Below are 17,938 nucleotides of genomic sequence, written 5' to 3'. Positions count from 1 at the left end.
TATATCCAGGCTGCTAAGCTAAAGCTAAGCTTAAGCTAAGCTAAAGCTAAGCTAAAGCTAAGCTAAAGCTAAGCTAAAGCTAAGCTAAAGCTAAGCTAAAGCTAAGCTAAAGCTAAGCTAAGCTAAAACTAAGCTAAGCTAGCTAAAGCTAAGCTAAGCTAAGCTAAAGCTAAGCTAAGCTAAGCTAAAGCTAAGCTAAAGCTAAGCTAAATAAGCTAAAAAAGCTAAGCTAAAACTAGCTAAGCTAAGCTAAAGCTAAGCTAAAGCTAAGCTAAAAGCTAAGCAGGGTGAGGCTAAGGGTGAGGCTGAGGCTGGGGAGGCTGGGAAAGTGGGAGTGAGGTGGGGTGGGCTGGGGCTGGAGTACAGGGGCTGAGGCTGAACAGGTGGGGCTGAGGCTGAGGAGCTGGGATGGAGTGGGAGGCTGGTGGGGTGGGACTGGTGAGATGGGAACAGGTGGCTGGGGTGGAGTGGGAGTGGGGAGACAGAGGCTGAGGTGGGTGGAGTGGGAGCTGGGAACAGGGGTGGGCTGGGGTGGGGCAGGGGCTGGGCTGGGAGCTGGGGAACAGGAGGTGGTGGGAACAGGGGCTGGGAGTGGAACTGGGAACAGGGTGGGGAACAGGGCTGGGGCCCTGGGGGGCTGGAACAGGTGGGTGGTGGAGTGAGCTGGTGAGTGGGGCTGGGAACTGGGAGTGCTGGGGCTGGGGACAGGGTGGGGCTGAACAGTGGGAGTGGGAGGGGGCTGGTGGGAACTGGGCTGGGGTGGTGGGTGAGGGTGGGGTGAACAGGCTGAGACAGGCTGGGAACAGGGCCAGGTGGGGTGGGTGAACAGAGCTGGGCTGGGGGGTGGGAGTGGGGCTGGTGGCTGAGCTGGGAGACAGGGCTGGGAGGCTGAGTGGAGTGGGAACAGAGTGGCTGAGGCATTTGGACTGAGGCTGGGAGTGGAGTGAGGTGGGTGAGGTGAGGCTGGGAGCTGGGGTGGGAACAGGGGGTGGGAACAGGCTGGGAACAGGGGAGCTGGGAGCTGGTGGGAGTGGGGTGGGGAACAGTGGGGTGGGGTGGGACTGGAGCCTGGGGGCTGGAGACAGGGCTGGGGACATGGGGTGGGCAGAGACAGGGGTGGGGCTGGGAACAGGAGCTGGGAGTGGGGGACAGGGGAACTGGAGGCTGGGGCTGAGCTGAACTGGGCTGGGGTGGGAGCTGAGACAGGGGTGAACAGGGGTGGTGGGGTGGGGGCTGAGGCTGGGGTGGAACAGGTGGGAGACAGGTGGTGGGGTGGGCTGGAGTGTGGTGGGGTGGGTGGGTGTGGAACAGAATTTTGGAGACAGGACTCGGGGTGGGCTGGGGGTGCAGACTGGGTGGGTGGGGCTGGTGGGGTGGGCTGGAACAGGTGGGCTGGGCTGGGGCTGGTGGGGCTGGGTGGGGCAGACTGGTGGTGGAGTGGGAACAGGGGCTGGAGCTGGGGCTGAGAACAGGGAGCAGGCAGGGGTGGGAACAGGAACCTGGGCTGGGGCTGGGAACTGGGCTGGTGGGTGAACAGTGGCTGGAGTGAGGTGGGGCTGAGGAGGGCTGGGGGTGGGTGAGGTGAGGCTGGGAGGCTGGGGCTGGAGCAGGGGTGGGGCTGGGAGAGGAGACTGGGGTGGGTGGGGCTGGGGAACAGTGAACAGGAACAGGGTGAGTGGGCTGGGGCTGGGTGGGGTGGGAGCTGGGGTGGGGCTGGAACAGGGGCTGGGGCTGGGAACAGTGGTGGGAACAGTGGGGTGGTGGGAACAGAACAGTGGGGTGGTGGGGTGGGAACAGGAACAGGGGCTGGGAACAGACAGGTGGGTGGAACTGAGACAGGTGGTGGGGTGGGAACAGGGACTGGGTGGGGCTGGGAACAGGGGTGCTGGAAAGCTGGGGTGGGAACAGCTAAAAGCTAAGCAACAAGCTGGCCAGCTAAGCTTCAAAGCTAAGCTAAAGCTAAGCTAAAGCTAAGCTAAAGCTAAGCTAAAAACTAGCTAAAGCTGCTAAGCTAAGCTAAAACTAAAGCTAAGCTAAAGCTAAGCTAAAGCTAAGCTAAAGCTAAGCTAAAGCTAAGCTAAAGCTAAGCTAAAGCTAAGCTAAAGCTAAGCTAAAGCTAAGCTAAAGCTAAGCTAAAGCTAAGCTAAAGCTAAGCTAAAGCTTGCTAACATTCGGTTGTACATTGTTGAAAATACCAATAATATTCATTTAAGTTCGCTGTTGACATTAAAAGCTAGTTTGAAGCTATTGAAACCAAATATTCTCACTAAAACAGTGCTCGCAGTTTATTACTAGAATTGTGCTTATCAAAGTGTCTTAAATAGTTTAAGAGGTAATATCAATAAACAAAAAAATCGTGTTTGCCTCGACCTACATTGTTTTTTATTTCCGTGTTCCAGATTTTGATAAATATGATATTCTAAACTGAATGAAAATCTGAAAATAGAGTATAAAATACCAATATTTTTGTATTCGTTATCTTCTTTCCCATGTCCTTCTTTTTCACAAAATGTCCTCCTTTTCTACCACAATTTAAGTAAATTGTCCTCCTTTTGAGAAATGGCATATGGTCGCCCTACTTTTGAGTCTAATGTAGGCTTCCTCCATCTTCTCAAAATAACGTGTTATAATACCAATGTTGTCGGCGAAACCAAATCTCGCTTAACGTTTCAAAAGGACCTAAGTAACATTGTTTTCACGAATTAATTTGAGTACTGCAATCGACAGCATTCATGTTTTTCTGTTAATTGCGCTATTCGAATTAATTCATGAAAAAATGTTTCTTAGGTCATTTTGAAACGTTAAGCGAGAAATCTCGCTTAACTTTTCTTAAGGCCTTATGTAACATTTATTTTATGAAATAATTTGAGTACTGCAATCAAAAGCTTTTATGTTTTTCTGTTGATTCATATTAATTCATGAAAAAATGTTACTTAGGTCCTTTTGAAAAGTTAATCCGTGTTCGTGCATTAGCTGGTCTGGTCTCGATCGATTGTAGCACTTGCAGTTTTGAAATGTTTGAAATCACAATCCTTAACTATTTGTAGGTTTCACTTACCTCAAGGGTGCATATGAAAGTTTATTTTTTATATTTTATATGAAAAGTGTCTCAATTGCAGCAGCATCCATCATTGTTACCTAAAATGATAATTCCAATTATTGGTGCTGTGTTCCAATAGTTGCTATATATTTTTAATTCGTGTTTCTATAGTTTTCATATGGGACACGCAACTATAAGAACACTACCTCAACTTTTGGTGCAAAGCCGAGAAAAGGATTAGGTATTTCAGTTATGCTTTACCGATTTTGAGAGAAATCTAAACCTATTTTTTTATTTCGTTTAATGACAGGTCAACAACAAAAATAGACTACACGGATTGCTGTATTCGATAATAAATAAAAAACCCAGATTAATCCACCTAGCGGTGATGGTGCCTTTCTCGTTCGTTCAAAAGGTTTGGAAAAATTTGGAAGAAATATGTGGATTGGCCTTATTTTTCATATTTGTTTATGTATGTATGTATTAGACCTCTTCATGTTTTCAAAAAGTATCAAAATTTCAATCGATCAGCCCAGCATCACAATTCTTGTGCTAAAATAAGTCTCCTGTCAAATTTTTAGCTAATTCGGATAAAATTTCGAGGTGGCTCAAGTCAATTTAGTGTTTTTGGGCTATTTTAAATTTTGTAAAAAATCTAACAAGAGATATAAACGTCGAAAACTATCGCAACAACCTCTATACGGAAGCTTTTGGTGTGCTCTACAAGTCTTGTGAACATTTCCATTCGTTTCGTTCACGTTTTGTCCATGTTAAAGTGATTTTCAAGCTTTTGCATAAAAAAAACTGTTTCCCCCAAAAGTCGTTGTTCTACAAAATTCTTGAGTTTATGACAAATGATTGCTAATTTATTATATTATTATTCCTCTTTTTTCCCTGAAAATTTGAGTAATAAAATTGTCACTGTGCGATTTATCGTTAAACTCTTAAAAATCAGAAGCTGAACATTTGTCATGAATTTGCACGTTAGGATTTCTTCAAGCAAGTTGTTCGAACAAAACATAAATTAAATCATATGATATTTGATGCTTACAACAAACGACTTCCAAATTTTGTTAAATTCAACATATGTCTGCATGCTTTTAACATTGAGTGCATTGTACTAACAAGTGAAATCGAAGCTTCTTTGTTTGAACAACTTGTTTGAAGAAATCTCAGCGTGCAAATTTATGACAAATGTTCAGCTTCTGATTTTTAAGAATTTTACGGTAAATCGCACATGGGCAATTATATTACTCAAATTTCCAAAGAAAAAAGAGGAATAATAATATACTAAATTAACAATAATTTGTCATAAACTCAAGAGTTTTGTAGAACAACGACTTTTGGGGGAAACAGTATTTTTATGCACTTAAAAGCTTGGAAATCACTTTAACATGGACAAAACGTGAACGAAACGAATGGAAATGTTCACAAGACTTGTAAAGCACACCAAAAGCTTAAGTATAGAGGTTGTTACGATAGTTTTCGACGTTTATCTCTTGTTAGATTTTTTTTCCAAAATTGAAAATAGCCCAAAAACACTAAATCGACTTGATCCACCTAGAAATTTTATCCGAATTAGCTGAAAATTTGACAGGAGACTTATTTTAGCATAAGAATTGTGATTCTTGGCTGACCGATTGAATTTTTGATACTTTTTGAAAACATGAAGAGGTCTAGTATGTATGTATGTAGTTAGCCACCATCCTGGCTGGAGTCTTGCTCTGCATGCGGTTCCACTTAACAGTAAGGTCAAATTTCAATATAATTTTGAATTCAACATATTGCTGTATGAAAGGCCAAAAATGGGGGTGGTGGACCTGTAAGCAGAGACACTTACACTAAACCCACGGGAAAATAAGAATATCCTTCCAGCAAAATGATCCAACAAAAATAATAATGAAATTTGCAATTCTTGTTAAGCTTTCCACGGGAGAAGGGCGCGTCAACTGGTTAACAACTGTTGGAGATAAAAGTAATAGACGCGAACGACTGATACTTTCCTTCCTTGACTCCGATTGGCTACCACTTCATTGTCCAATTGTAACTTCATTGATGCCCTGATGCATCCGCCCAGTCCCATTTCATATATTTACAGTCAAATCAGTAATATTGTAGAGGAAATTTAGACAAGTGAAGAGAATATATGAAATATTGTTCTGGTAGATAATCGTGGAAAGCTACTGTGCTCCAATACAATACTGAAATATTAAATTGATTGTTAATTTAGGTTATAAATAACTACTTAATTAGAGCACTATGTAATAAGGTGGTGTTTCGGCTGATGAATACCGTTATCCCTGGACCTTGGGACTGATCTGAACAAAATATCCCTGATGGCATAAAAATAATATAGCATATGTATTATAACTAAAATGAAATATATGCATGATAATAACCAATGTAATTAGTATAAAATAATGATAATACATATTTACAATATAAAGTTCTCAATAGATGTGCGAGCAAAATATCATATAGCCATCCGAATGAGTTTGATTGTTGGCCATATATTTGATTTCACAATAAAATATGTCATGAAAAAAAAAAATATGAATGTTACAAATCATTTGATGAAGCAAAATAAATATGTATATGATGAAACATTATTACATTATTTGTTTTTATTTGTTTGTTTTCTTCCTGTCTTTTTTATGTCAGAAATGTATTTGAAAGTTAGAAATGATCAATTAAATCGAGGTAATATGGTCGGAGTTTTGCTAAGTTTTATTAAGCACTGATGAAATGCAACGAAAGTTTTCATGTAGTGATTCTTATTGATCACAAATGTTTTTCAACTCAATAATGGCATATTCAGATTACAAGCATTTACGAGGCATTTAGCGTGATAAATTTCATATGAAATGAAAATACGATGAGCAATCCTTGATATCAAGCGACTCTTCATCATGTGAGTAAAATCGTGCTCTGAATAGGCTATAACAGAAGACATTTAATCTGTAATAGATTAATACGTAAAAAAATATCAATAAATTACGAGCTAAAAATCACAGGTGAATCATACTATGTTTACTCTTTGCTACAGTGTCAAAGAACCCATACCATATATTATTTACTTTACATGTTTTGTATGGCAGGGTTTGCTTTGTTAAGCATTAGTCGACCTTGAGAGAAATGAAAACGACCTTGAGTCGAAGAAAAAACGATCGGCTAACGGACGCCTTCAGGGCCGTATGGTCTCCCTCGGGGGTGTAGGTTAAGTTGGGTTAAGTCGACCATTCTTACCCGTGGAAGTTAATATTTGTACACCAACAATTTTCAAAATTTGAACAAGACAAAATGTCACACGCGAGAAAAAATGCTTCCGTTTTAAACGATGCCGAGTGTTTTTTTTCATATTTGTTTATATGCATAAAAAAAATTCTCGCCAAACGCAATTTGTTGCAAACAAATCGGATGAGCATAAGAGCAAAAAATGGCATTTTATTTTGTAGTTTTAAAATTAGTATTTTCGCCATAACTTTTGACCCAATTGTACGATCCGGCCAAGTTTCTATAGGAAACAATGGGACAAGATTCTGCGTCGAATGCAATCTGTTGCGAGCGACCTGAGAAGTACACATATTGCACATCAATCACAGTAGCTTATATATGACCGGATTCAATCACAATATGGTTACTGCAACCAGATTTGTTAAACTTGTGTTGCTTGGGGAATATATGAAGTCTAAGTGCTAAAAAAGTGAGCCAGACTTTTTTGAACTCTTTTTCGCAATAAATAGTAATTTGACCATAACATCTAAGCCCATAGTCCGATCTGGCCAATTTTTAATAAGAAAATATGAGACACTCTGCGTCGAATGCAATTTAATGTGAGCAAATCGGTTGAGGAAAAGTGCCTGAAAAATGAGTGATTTTTTTTAGCGATTTTTCCATAAAAAAAATGGTATAATTTTCGATCCCATAGTCCGATATGGCCAATTTTCAATAGGAAACAACGGTACATAATTCTGCGTCGAATGCAACTTGTTTAGAGCAAATCGGTTGAGGATAAGTGCCTGAAAAATTAGTGACATTTTTTATACGATTTTTTCTTATGAATTTGTATTTTGGCCATAACTCCTGATCCCATAGTCCGATCCAGCCAATTTCAAATAGGAAACAATAGAACAGGATTCTGCGTCGAATGCAACTTGTTGCGAGCAAATCGGTTGAGGATAAGTGCCTGAACAATTAGTGACATTTTTTACGCGATTTTTTCGAATGAATTTGTATTTTGGCCATAACTCTCGATCCCATACTCCTATCTGGCCAATTTCAAATAAGAAACAATGGGACAGGATTCTGCGTCGAATGCGACTTGTTGCGAGCAAATCGGTTGAGAATAAGTGCCCGAAAAATGAGTGACATTTTTCACGCGATTTTTTCGTATGAATTTGTATTTTGGCCATAACTCCTGATCCCATAGTCCGATCTAGCCAATTTCAAATAATATACAATGGGACAGGATTCTGCGTCGAATGCAACTTGTTGCGAGCAAATCGGTTGAGGATAAGTGCCTGAAAAATGAGTGACATTTTTTACGCGATTTTTTCGTATGAATTTGTATTTTGGCCATAACTCTCGATGCCATAGTCCTATCTGGCCAATTGCAAATAGGAAACAATGGGACAGGATTCTGCGTCGAATGCGACTTGTTGCGAGCAAATTGATTAAGGATAAGTGCCCGAAAAATGAGTGACATTTTTTACGCGATTTTTTTTGTATGAATTTGTATTTTGGCCATAACTTCTGATCCCATAGTCCGATCTAGCCAATTGCAAATAGGAAACAATGGGACAGGATTTTGCGTCGAATGCAACTTGTTGCGAGCAAATCGGTTGAGGATAAGTGCCCGAAAAATGAGTGACATTTTTTGAGTAGTTTTGCGCACACACACACACACATACACACACATACACACACACACACACACACACACACACACACACACACACACACACACACACACACACAGACATCACCTCAATTCGTCGAACTGAGTCGATTGGTATATAACACTATGGGTCTCCGGGCCTTCTATAAAAAGTTTGTTTTTGGAGCGATCATATAGCCTTTACGTATACTTTGTATACGAGAAAGGCAAAAATAAATAAATAAATAAATAAATAAATAAATAAATAAATAAATAAATAAATAAATAAATAAATAAATAAATAAATAAATAAATAAATAAATAAATAAATAAATAAATAAATAAATAAATAAATAAATAAATAAATAAATAAATAAATAAATAAATAAATAAATAAATAAATAAATAAATAAATAAATAAATAAATAAATAAATAAATAAATAAATAAATAAATAAATAAATAAATAAATAAATAAATAAATAAATAAATAAATAAATAAATAAATAAATAAATAAATAAATAAATAAATAAATAAATAAATAAATAAATAAATAAAGAAATAAATAAATCAATAAATCAATAAATAAATAAATAAATAAATAAATAAATAAATAAATAAATAAGTAAATAAATAAATAAATAAATAAATAAATAAATAAATAAATAAATAAATAAATAAATAAATAAATAAATAAATAAATAAATAAATAAATAAATAAATAAATAAATAAATAAATAAATAAATAAATAAATAAATAAATAAATAAATAAATAAATAAATAAATAAATAAATAAATAAATAAATAAATAAATAAATAAATAAATAAATAAATAATAAATAAATAAATAAATAAATAAATAAATAAATAAATAAATAAATAAATAAATAAATAAATAAATAAATAAATAAATAAATAAATAAATAAATAATAAATAAATAAATAAATAAATAAATAAATAAATAAATAAATAAATAAATAAATAAATAAATAAATAAATAAATAAATAAATAAATAAATAAATAAATAAATAAATAAATAAATAAATAAATAAATAAATAAATAAATAAATAAATAAATAAATAAATAAATAAATAAATAAATAAATAAATAAATAAATAAATAAATAAATAAATAAATAAATAAATGAATGAATGAATAAATAAATAAATAAATAAATAAATTAATAAATAAATAAATAAATGTGCCTATACTGTGTGACATTTTTATCATCCTGAATATTGTCCCTTACGTGATTTCACGTAATTGATCATAAGGTTCAAACATTATACGCAATTTAAATTCAAAAAAAAAGTTTTATTCAAAGGCGATTTTTCTGAACAATACATATTCGCTCAGCTTCTGAGACAAGCAGACGTGTTTTCGATTGCGCTCTCCGAAAGTCAAGCATATTAAATCCGGTGGTTTATTTTTCATCCGTCCGTGCCGCATCGCGCGCTTTTAGTGTATCGCGATGAGGCGAGAAAATACTTTTCGTATAGATTACTCGCGTTTCCCGGTGAAGCCGTCTTTCGAGAAGGTGCATGGCTTTTGCCGCACAGTTCTAGGACTGAAAAAAGAAGATGTTGTGAGACTCCAGTGCCACCGCGGTGAACAATGTGCGTTCGTCAAGGTCAACGATCTGACGCTCGCACAAAAAATCGTGGACGAACACGATGAAAAACATGAAGTGGATATTGCGGGGAAGAAGCACAAGTTGCGAATAACGATGGAAGATGGAAGTGTTGAAGTGAAGATGCACGTTTTGCCAGAGAACGTTTCCGAAGAAAAAATCGTCGAGTTCCTCAGTGCGTTTGGGGAAGTGATCTCGCTGCGTGAATTGACGTGGGGTGATGGTTTCGAGTTCGGAGGAATTCCGCTCGGTATTTGGTCGGCTCGTATGCTGATCAAACGAAATATCGATTCGTGGGTCGCGATTGATGGCCAGCAAGCGTACATCCACTACAAGGGTCAGATTGCCTCCTGCAAACACTGCAAAGAGCAGGCACACACTGGCATTTCTTGTGTACAAAACAAGAAACTGCTGGTCCAAAAAAGCTACGCCAACGTGATGAAGCAAACTGAGCAAACAAGCGCCGAAGAAGACAAGCGGAGCGAAACCCCCGATCGCAAAACCAGTTGGTCAGGGCTCTCATGCTCCACCTCCAGCATCGCTAGAGGCCTTTCCCGAGCTACCGAAGCCGGTAAGTGTGAGTCAGACCGAACCGTCTGGGTCAAAAAAACAGCCAGCAAGTCAGCCCGCTGCAAGCATCGAACGGACGGTGTCTCCCATCCCGCTGCAAAAGCAAAACGCGCCCTGCTCATCGTCGTCGTTGTTACGCACACAACCAAGGCAAGCCGAGGTAACTTTGGTAGACCTTTTCAAAAAGCCTGCGATTGCGACTCGTTCGCAAAGCCGAACCACCGGCTTCGAGACGGATGACTCAACAACGTCCACGAGAAGCGGACGAAGCCGAGGGCGCCCGCCCGGCAAGAAGCAGCGATGCGACGATGGTGACGATGAGCAGGACGTGGATTCTCTTCCATAAATGGCTCTCACCTCGTACAATCTTGCCTCGATAAATATCGGAACCATCACGAACCCCACGAAACTCAATGCGCTCCGTGCCTTCATCAGTAGCCAAAGCCTCGACATCGTGTGTCTGCAAGAAGTCGAGAACGAACAGCTTTCATTGCCTGGCTTTGTAGTTTTCGCTAATGTAGACCACACGAGCAGAGGCACAGCTGTGGCGGTGAAGGAGCACATCCAGGTCACTCACGTGAAAAAGAGTCTGGATAGCCGGTTAATCACGCTGCGGGTGTACGACACGACCATCTGCAACGTCTACGCTCCCTCCGGTACTGCGCATCGAGCGGTCAGAGAAGATTTTTTCAATAGCACGCTGGCGTACTACCTTCGCCACAACACCGCAAACGTCATTCTCGCTGGCGATTTCAACTGTGTACTGCGTGCATGCGACTCGTCCAGCTCGAATACAAGCCCGTCCCTAAAAGCAGCCGTCCAACAGCTGCAGCTGCATGATGCGTGGGAAAAGCTGTGTCCGCGTGATCCCGGTTTCACATACGTCAATCGAAACGCACAATCTCGACTTGATCGTATCTACGTAAGCGCCGGCCTGCGAAACAACCTACAATCCGCATACACGCACGTCTGTTGCTTCACGGACCACAAGGCGCTAACGATAAGACTCTGTCTCCCCCCACTGGGACATGAGCCCGGGCGCGGATTTTGGGCCCTACGGCCCCATCTTCTGACGGAAGACAACGTTGCCGAGTTCCATTATAAGTGGCAATATTGGACTCGGCAGCGCAGAAACTATGGGTCGTGGATGGAATGGTGGCTGTCGTACGCTAAGCCAAAAATCAAATCATTTTTCAAGTGGAAATCTCGAGCCGTTTTCGAGGAATTTCACGATGCGCACCAGCGTCTCTATGCGCAACTACGGCTAGCGTACGACGGATACTTTCAGCATCCCGAAATGTTGATTACCATAAACCGTCTTAAAGGCGAAATGCTGGTGCTGCACAGTGTTTTATTTCGTCATTTTCACGATCGAAATTCAAAAACTCGAAAAGTGTTGATTTTGGATATAGGGTTTGTTCACAGAAGTTTCAAGATATTTAGGAGCGCATCTTTCGATAAAAACAGTTTGATGATTAATCCCCTAAAGTGAGTTGAGAAAATTATTTTCCACCAGAATGAGATAGACACGTAGTGTCTTCCGCAAAATTGTAGTAAATGTTAATACGAGCAACTTTGCTGAACATCAGTTTCTATCTCTTATATATAACAAACTTAAGTCGTTTTATGCAAAACCCCATTAAAATCTTATTTTTCATTCTAACTCTTTCCAATGATTTTTCCCATTTTCCGTCTCTTCTACAAAGTTGTTAAACAAGCAAAATTACATGTTTTTGCTGAACATTGTAACATTCTATCTCACATACAACAAAAGTTATCTCTAAATTATACATATTTTTAGAGGTATTTTTACTTGTGATTACTCCCTTAATTGCAAAAAGTCGCAAATTTCTTCACGATATGCTAAAAATCGATTATTTCATTTTTATGCTGACATTGGAAACATTTGTCGACAAGAGTCTTCTCGAATGCTGTGTTAAAAACTTGTAAACCTATGAAAAATCATAATATTTGAATAACTTTTGTTTTATAAGAGATAGAAAGTTACAATGTTTAGCAAAAACATGTAATTTTGCTAGTTTGACAACTTTGTAGAAGAGACGGAAAATGTGAAAAATCATTAGAGTTAGTTTAAGTTAAAAGAATGATTTTAAGGGGATTTCCTCATAAAACATGTTAAGTTTGTTAGATTAAAAATATAGAAACTCGGCTTCATCGTCGCATTTGTTATAACGTGAAATGCAAAGTTTGTAATACCAAAGGAAAAGTTGTTTCCAAATTCAACAGGATTTGTATTCGTTGTTCTCTTTGTCATCGCTTTCACACTTTCAATAAAATAGTTTGGTATCTTCTGGAAGCACCTTCTTTCGAGTTCTTGGCTTTTGATACAACGGGATCCAACGATTTAAACCACATCTGCGTCAGGTAATTTTAGGACAAACGAGGAACTGACGCATTGATCACTGATATCGTTGGATCCCGTTGTATCAAAAGCCAAGAAGTCGAAGGAAGGTGCTTCCAGAAGATACCAAACTATTTTATTGAAAGTGTGAAAGCGATAACAAAGAGAACAACGAATACAAATCCTGTTGAATTTGGAAACAACTTTTCCGTTGGTATTACAAACTTTGCATTTCACGTTATAACAAATGCGGCGTTGAAGCTTAGTTTCTATATTATTTATATAACAAACTTAACATGGTTTATGAGGAAATCCCCTTAAAATCATTCTTTCAACTTAAACTAACTCTAATGATTTTTCACATTTTCCGTCTCTTCTACAAAGTTGTCAAACTAGCAAAATTACATGTTTTTGCTGAACATTGTAACTTTCTATCTCTTATAAAACAAAAGTTATTCAAATATTATGATTTTTCATAGGTTTACAAGTTTTTAACACAGCATTCGAGAAGACTCTTGTCGACAAAAGTTTTCAATGTCAGTATAAAAATGAAATAAGCGATTTTTAGCATATCGTGAAGAAATTTGCGACTTTTTGCAATTAAGGGAGTAATCACAAGTAAAAATACCTCTAAAAATATGTATAATTTAGAGATAACTTTTGTTGTATGTGAGATAGAATGTTACAATGTTCAGCAAAAACATGTAATTTTGCTTGTTTAACAACTTTGTAGAGAAGACGGAAAATGGGAAAAATCATTGGAAAGAGTTAGAATGAAAAATAAGATTTTAATGGGGTTTTTACATAAAACGACTTAAGTTTGTTATATATAAGAGATAGAAACTCGGGATGTTCAGCAAAGTTGCTCGTATTAACATTTACTACAACCTTGCGGAAGACACTACGTGTCTATCTCATTCTGGTGGAAAAATAATTTTCTCAACTCACTTTTAGGGGGATTAATCATCAAACTGTTTTTATCAAAAGATGCGCTCCTAAATATCTTGAAACTTCTGTGAACAAACCCCATATCCAAAATCAACACTTTTCGAGTTTTTGAATTTCGATCGTGAAAATGAAGAAATAAAACACTGTGCGCTGCAAAGAAACTTTTCGCATGCATTTATCGGTATAAATGAAACGCACCTGGCGGGAGAGCCCATGTCTATATTTCAGCTGGGGAAAAGACGACGGAAAAAACACACATTACGCAGCTACAAACGGCTGAAAACGAGATTGAAAATGACCTACAAGCAATCGAAGCAAATCTGCTTGGTTTTTTCTCCAGCCTCTACTCGGAAGCAGCAGCAGATTACAACGCGGACGGGTTTGTATGCGAACGAGTCATCCCACCAGACGACCCTCTGAACGAGCGAAGAGATAACGACGGCAGAAATATTATCTGCTATCAGAGCGAGTGCGCCAAAAAGATCCCCCGGTGCCGATGGGATCCCACGGGAGTTCTACCTCCGCATGTTCAACGTCATCCACCGAGAGTTGAACTTGCTTCTCAATGAAGCACTCAACGGCAACCTTCCCCATGCCTTCGTTGAGGGCATCATCGTGCTGGTGAAGAAGAAAGGTGTTGACAACACGGCACGCGCGTACCGGCCCATATCGCTGCTCAACAGCGATTATAAACTTCTTTCCCGCATACTGAAAAACCGGCTAGAGAGCGTCATGCAAGCCCATCGTGTTTTGAGCGACGGACAGAAATGTTCGAACTCAGAGCGTACCATTTTCCAACACGCTTAAAGTCAAGTACACATCGCATGAATGATTGTACGACAATTCCCCGAAAACCAATTCCCCGAATGCAATTTCCCCGAATGTTATTTCCCCGAATGTAACAATTCCCCGAATACAATTTCCCCGAATGTAACAATTCCCCGAATGTAACATTTCCCCGAATGGAACAATTCCCCGAAAATAAAGTATCTTTAAGTACTTCTTCCAAACACACTTTCGCAATCACCTGTATGCGTCCGATAAAAGCAGCGTTCAAAGATACGTTCAAGAGTGTCTTATTTTAGATTATCAGCTCAATATCCTATGGTAGTTTTATATGTTTTTGGTCCTCCAAGACATGTGTGTTAAATTATAAAGATATCATAGTACAGTGTTTTCCAAGGTAGTTTTTTTTAAATTGTCGAACAGAAACTGTATTTGAAAAACAGGGAAAATCTCAAACGGTAATTCCAACTGAAAGCGTTTTGGTAAATATTTTTTACATCTTCGAAATTAAACTCCTGTCCTGTATATACCTTCTTAAGAAATGTAAGGTAATGGTGGATTTGAATCCTAGTAAACAAAAATAACGTGATTGCCCGGAATGAGGCAATGGTGAATGTGATTCCTTCTTTAAAAAGAATGCATCTGCTTGGAATAATGTAATCGTAAATGTGTCCCTTCTTCAGTATGTGTTTCCCCAGATAATGAATGTTATTATTCTTTCTATATTAACATGTATATGCCCGGAATAATATAATGATCCATCCAGGCATTTTCACGAAGTAAGGAAATGGTAGATGCGATCCATTCTTCAGAATCAGTTCAAAATAAGGCGAAGATGTATAAATTGAGAATAAAAATACGGATTATGTGAGTGATCTCTTTGTTCGATGTAAGCGAATTTCGCCAGAGTAAGGAAAAATATATAAGATCCCTTCTTAAGCAATATTCATTGAATGTATAATATTTCCCCGAAAAACATTTTTGCCGAATCCATTTTCTCAGAATAGCATTACACGGTATGACATTTAATGAATTATAACTTATTCAGTATGACATTTGGCGGAATACCGTTTTTTAGAATGTTATATTTAACAAATTGACATTTTCTTAGATAAGTATGGTGTAGTATAGCTCCAGTTGTTCCATATCTATCCTTTATTATACCTGGCCAGCGTGCTCTTTTAGTGAACGAATTATCTCCTCTTCTTGCCTTATTGCGGACAGATGTTCTCCCTCGAGACGCTTTATACAGGATAGACGAGTTTATTCAAAGAAAACATTATCTCCTCCATTCGCATTACACCGGCAGACGCCACCATTTAAAGAAGGCATTGTCTCATTTTTTCACTTTATTCCAGACAAACGAGCTCATTTGAAGAAGGGATTATCTATCCTCTTTGCCTTATACCGGGCAAATATATACATGTGAGTAAGGCATTATCACTTCCTTTCCCCTAAAACCGGGCGATGTTATCACCTAAAGAAGGCATTATCTCCTACAACCGTCGTCTTATACCGGGCAGACGCGTTCATTTTAAGAGGACATTATTGTAGTGTATAAGATCAAGCTTTGTAATCTTGATCTTATACACTTCAATTATCTTTTCCCTTTGCCTAACACCGGGCAAATGCGTTCATCATACCGAGCAAACTTACTCTTTAAAGAAAGGATTATTTTCTCACCTCGCCTTATACCGACCAAATGAGCTCATTCTAAGAAAGCATTGCATTCTTTCAGCGCATTGTCTTCATCATTAATGGCTCTACATTCTACATATCTGAAACCTGCGCTGTTCTTCAACTTTCTACGCCTTTGCTCGCCACCACTCCTGCTACTCATCGCTTTGTGCTGCACTCAAAAAGAAAAGAGAAGCATTCGGGGAAATGTTACATTCGGGGAATTGTTACTTTCGGGGAATTGTTACATTCGGGGAAATGTTGCATTCGGGGAATTGTTATTCGGGGAAATTGCATTCAGGGAAGTTGCATTCGGGGAATTGGTTTTCGGGGAATTGTCGTACAATCCGCATGAATAGCTTTCACACATCACGGCGACGCCTTGGCCAACTCTCACTATGAGTGAAAATTTTGTGTGAAACATAAGCAGTCGCTGTGTACTGTCTCAAATGTGCATGATATGTGTAAGTGAGTTTGCCTCGAACTGTCAAAGTCCCTTCGGGTCGCTATGATGGCGAACGTGTGCAGAATGTGCTGCAAGAAATCGTACTTTTTCGGAGGTTTTTCATTTTGTTTTGATGGCGAAACAAAAAAAAAGTGCGAATACAATCATCGCACTTTGTTTTGTTGATCGAAACGATTGGAGATGCCTCCGAATAAGTATGGAAAAGTTGGCTTGATTAACAATTGAGGTTAGGTTCGATTTCCGACTGCTCTCTCGCTGTGTAAAATGAACTCACCGAAAATCATCGGCCATCGGTTACACAAAAATGAGTAACATCGTAGTTACTCATAATATGAGTTGTTCCAGGAGAGGCCCGTTTTGTGTGAACGGAACACAAAAATATGTAAGTCATTTTAAGCGTGAAGCCACTCTTGCTCTAAAAGATCGGATCGCCAGCCTCCGTCATCACCGTCGCGCCGGTAAGCTCATTAGCTTTGATCTCGAGAACGCCTTCGATCGGGTGCGCCATTCATTCCTTTTCGACACCATGCGGTCGCTCGGATTCAACGAAGGACTCATCGCTCTTCTTGCGCGCATCGCCAGTCGGTCCACATCCCGGCTACTCGTCAACGGGCGTCTCTCTCGTTCGTTCGAGATCTCTCGTTCGGTGCGGCAAGGGGACCCGTTGTCCATGCACCTTTTTGTCATCTACCTCCATCCTCTAGTGTGTCGGCTCGAGCAAGTGTGTGGGGAAGATTTGCTTGTTGCCTACGCCGACGACATTAGCGTTATTGTGACGTCACCGTGGTAGATCGAGGCGATGAGGGAAGTTTTCCGTCGTTTTGGTCTTACCGCCGGCGCGCAATTAAATTTGCGCAAAACCGTTGCGGTGAATGTGGGGTACTGCGAAGGGAATATTCTTGATACCCAGTGGCTACAAACTACCCATGTAGTCAAAATCCTGGGTATATCCTTCACCAACTCCATTCGTCTGATGACAACCCTAAATTGGAATTCACTGGTTGGGAAGTTCGCGCAGCAAATGTGGCTCCAATCGTTGCGCACGCTGACCATACACCAGAAAGTCATCATGCTAAATACGTTCGGCACATCCAAGCTATGGTATCTTTCGTCTGTGTTGCCACCCCTCGGTATTCACACGGCGAAGATCACATCAACAATGGGTACGTTTTTGTGGAGAGGAGTAGCTGCCCGCGTACCGATATTTCAGCTGGCACGGAGTAAAGAGCATGGAGGCCTGGGCCTGCAAATTCCGGCTCTGAAAAGCAAAAGCTTAGCCACCAACAGAGCCCTCAATGAGATCGATTCCCATCCTTTTTACAGATCCCTTCTTTTCCATTCAAATCCTCGCCCACCAATTTCAATAGACTATCCCGACATCAAAATTATCCTCTCATGCTTATCCCAAATTCCACACCAGATCCAACAAAACCCCTCCGCCGATCTACTCCACCAGCACTTCATCAATCAAACGGACCTGCCGAAGGTCGAAATAAACAGTCCTGCGATCAACTGGCCACGAGTGTGGCGAAATATTTCGGTAAAGCAGCTCACATCCGCGCAACGATCCAAGTTGTAC

General features: G+C 39.5%; 1 protein-coding gene across 1 annotated transcript; it reads right to left on the bottom strand.

Annotated features, from left to right (window-relative positions):
• Positions 1-293: 293 nt before the first annotated feature.
• On the bottom strand, positions 294-9,204 carry LOC134206760 (uncharacterized). The gene is made up of 2 exons (XM_062682487.1): positions 9,170-9,204; positions 294-1,731 (listed from the first exon to the last, which is right to left on the bottom strand). Exons 1-2 carry the CDS (start codon positions 9,202-9,204, stop codon positions 294-296), a joined length of 1,473 nt encoding a protein of 490 aa, XP_062538471.1.
• Positions 9,205-17,938: the final 8,734 nt, after the last annotated feature.

The sequence above is a fragment of the Armigeres subalbatus genome, chromosome 1 (genome assembly GCF_024139115.2).
Source record: "Armigeres subalbatus isolate Guangzhou_Male chromosome 1, GZ_Asu_2, whole genome shotgun sequence".
Taxonomy (NCBI): domain Eukaryota; kingdom Metazoa; phylum Arthropoda; class Insecta; order Diptera; family Culicidae; genus Armigeres; species Armigeres subalbatus.
This window is presented reverse-complemented; position numbering and strand designations above follow the sequence as displayed.

Excerpts from the sequence above, each read along its gene's own strand:
- LOC134206760 (XM_062682487.1), bottom strand. The coding sequence starts at position 9,204 with ATGTTTGAACCTTATGATCAATTACGTGAAATCAC. Across the intron at positions 1,732-9,169 it reads GATCAATTACGTGAAATCAC|CCCCAGCCCCTGTTCCAGCC; the intron begins GTAAGGGACAAT and ends CACTGTTCCCAG.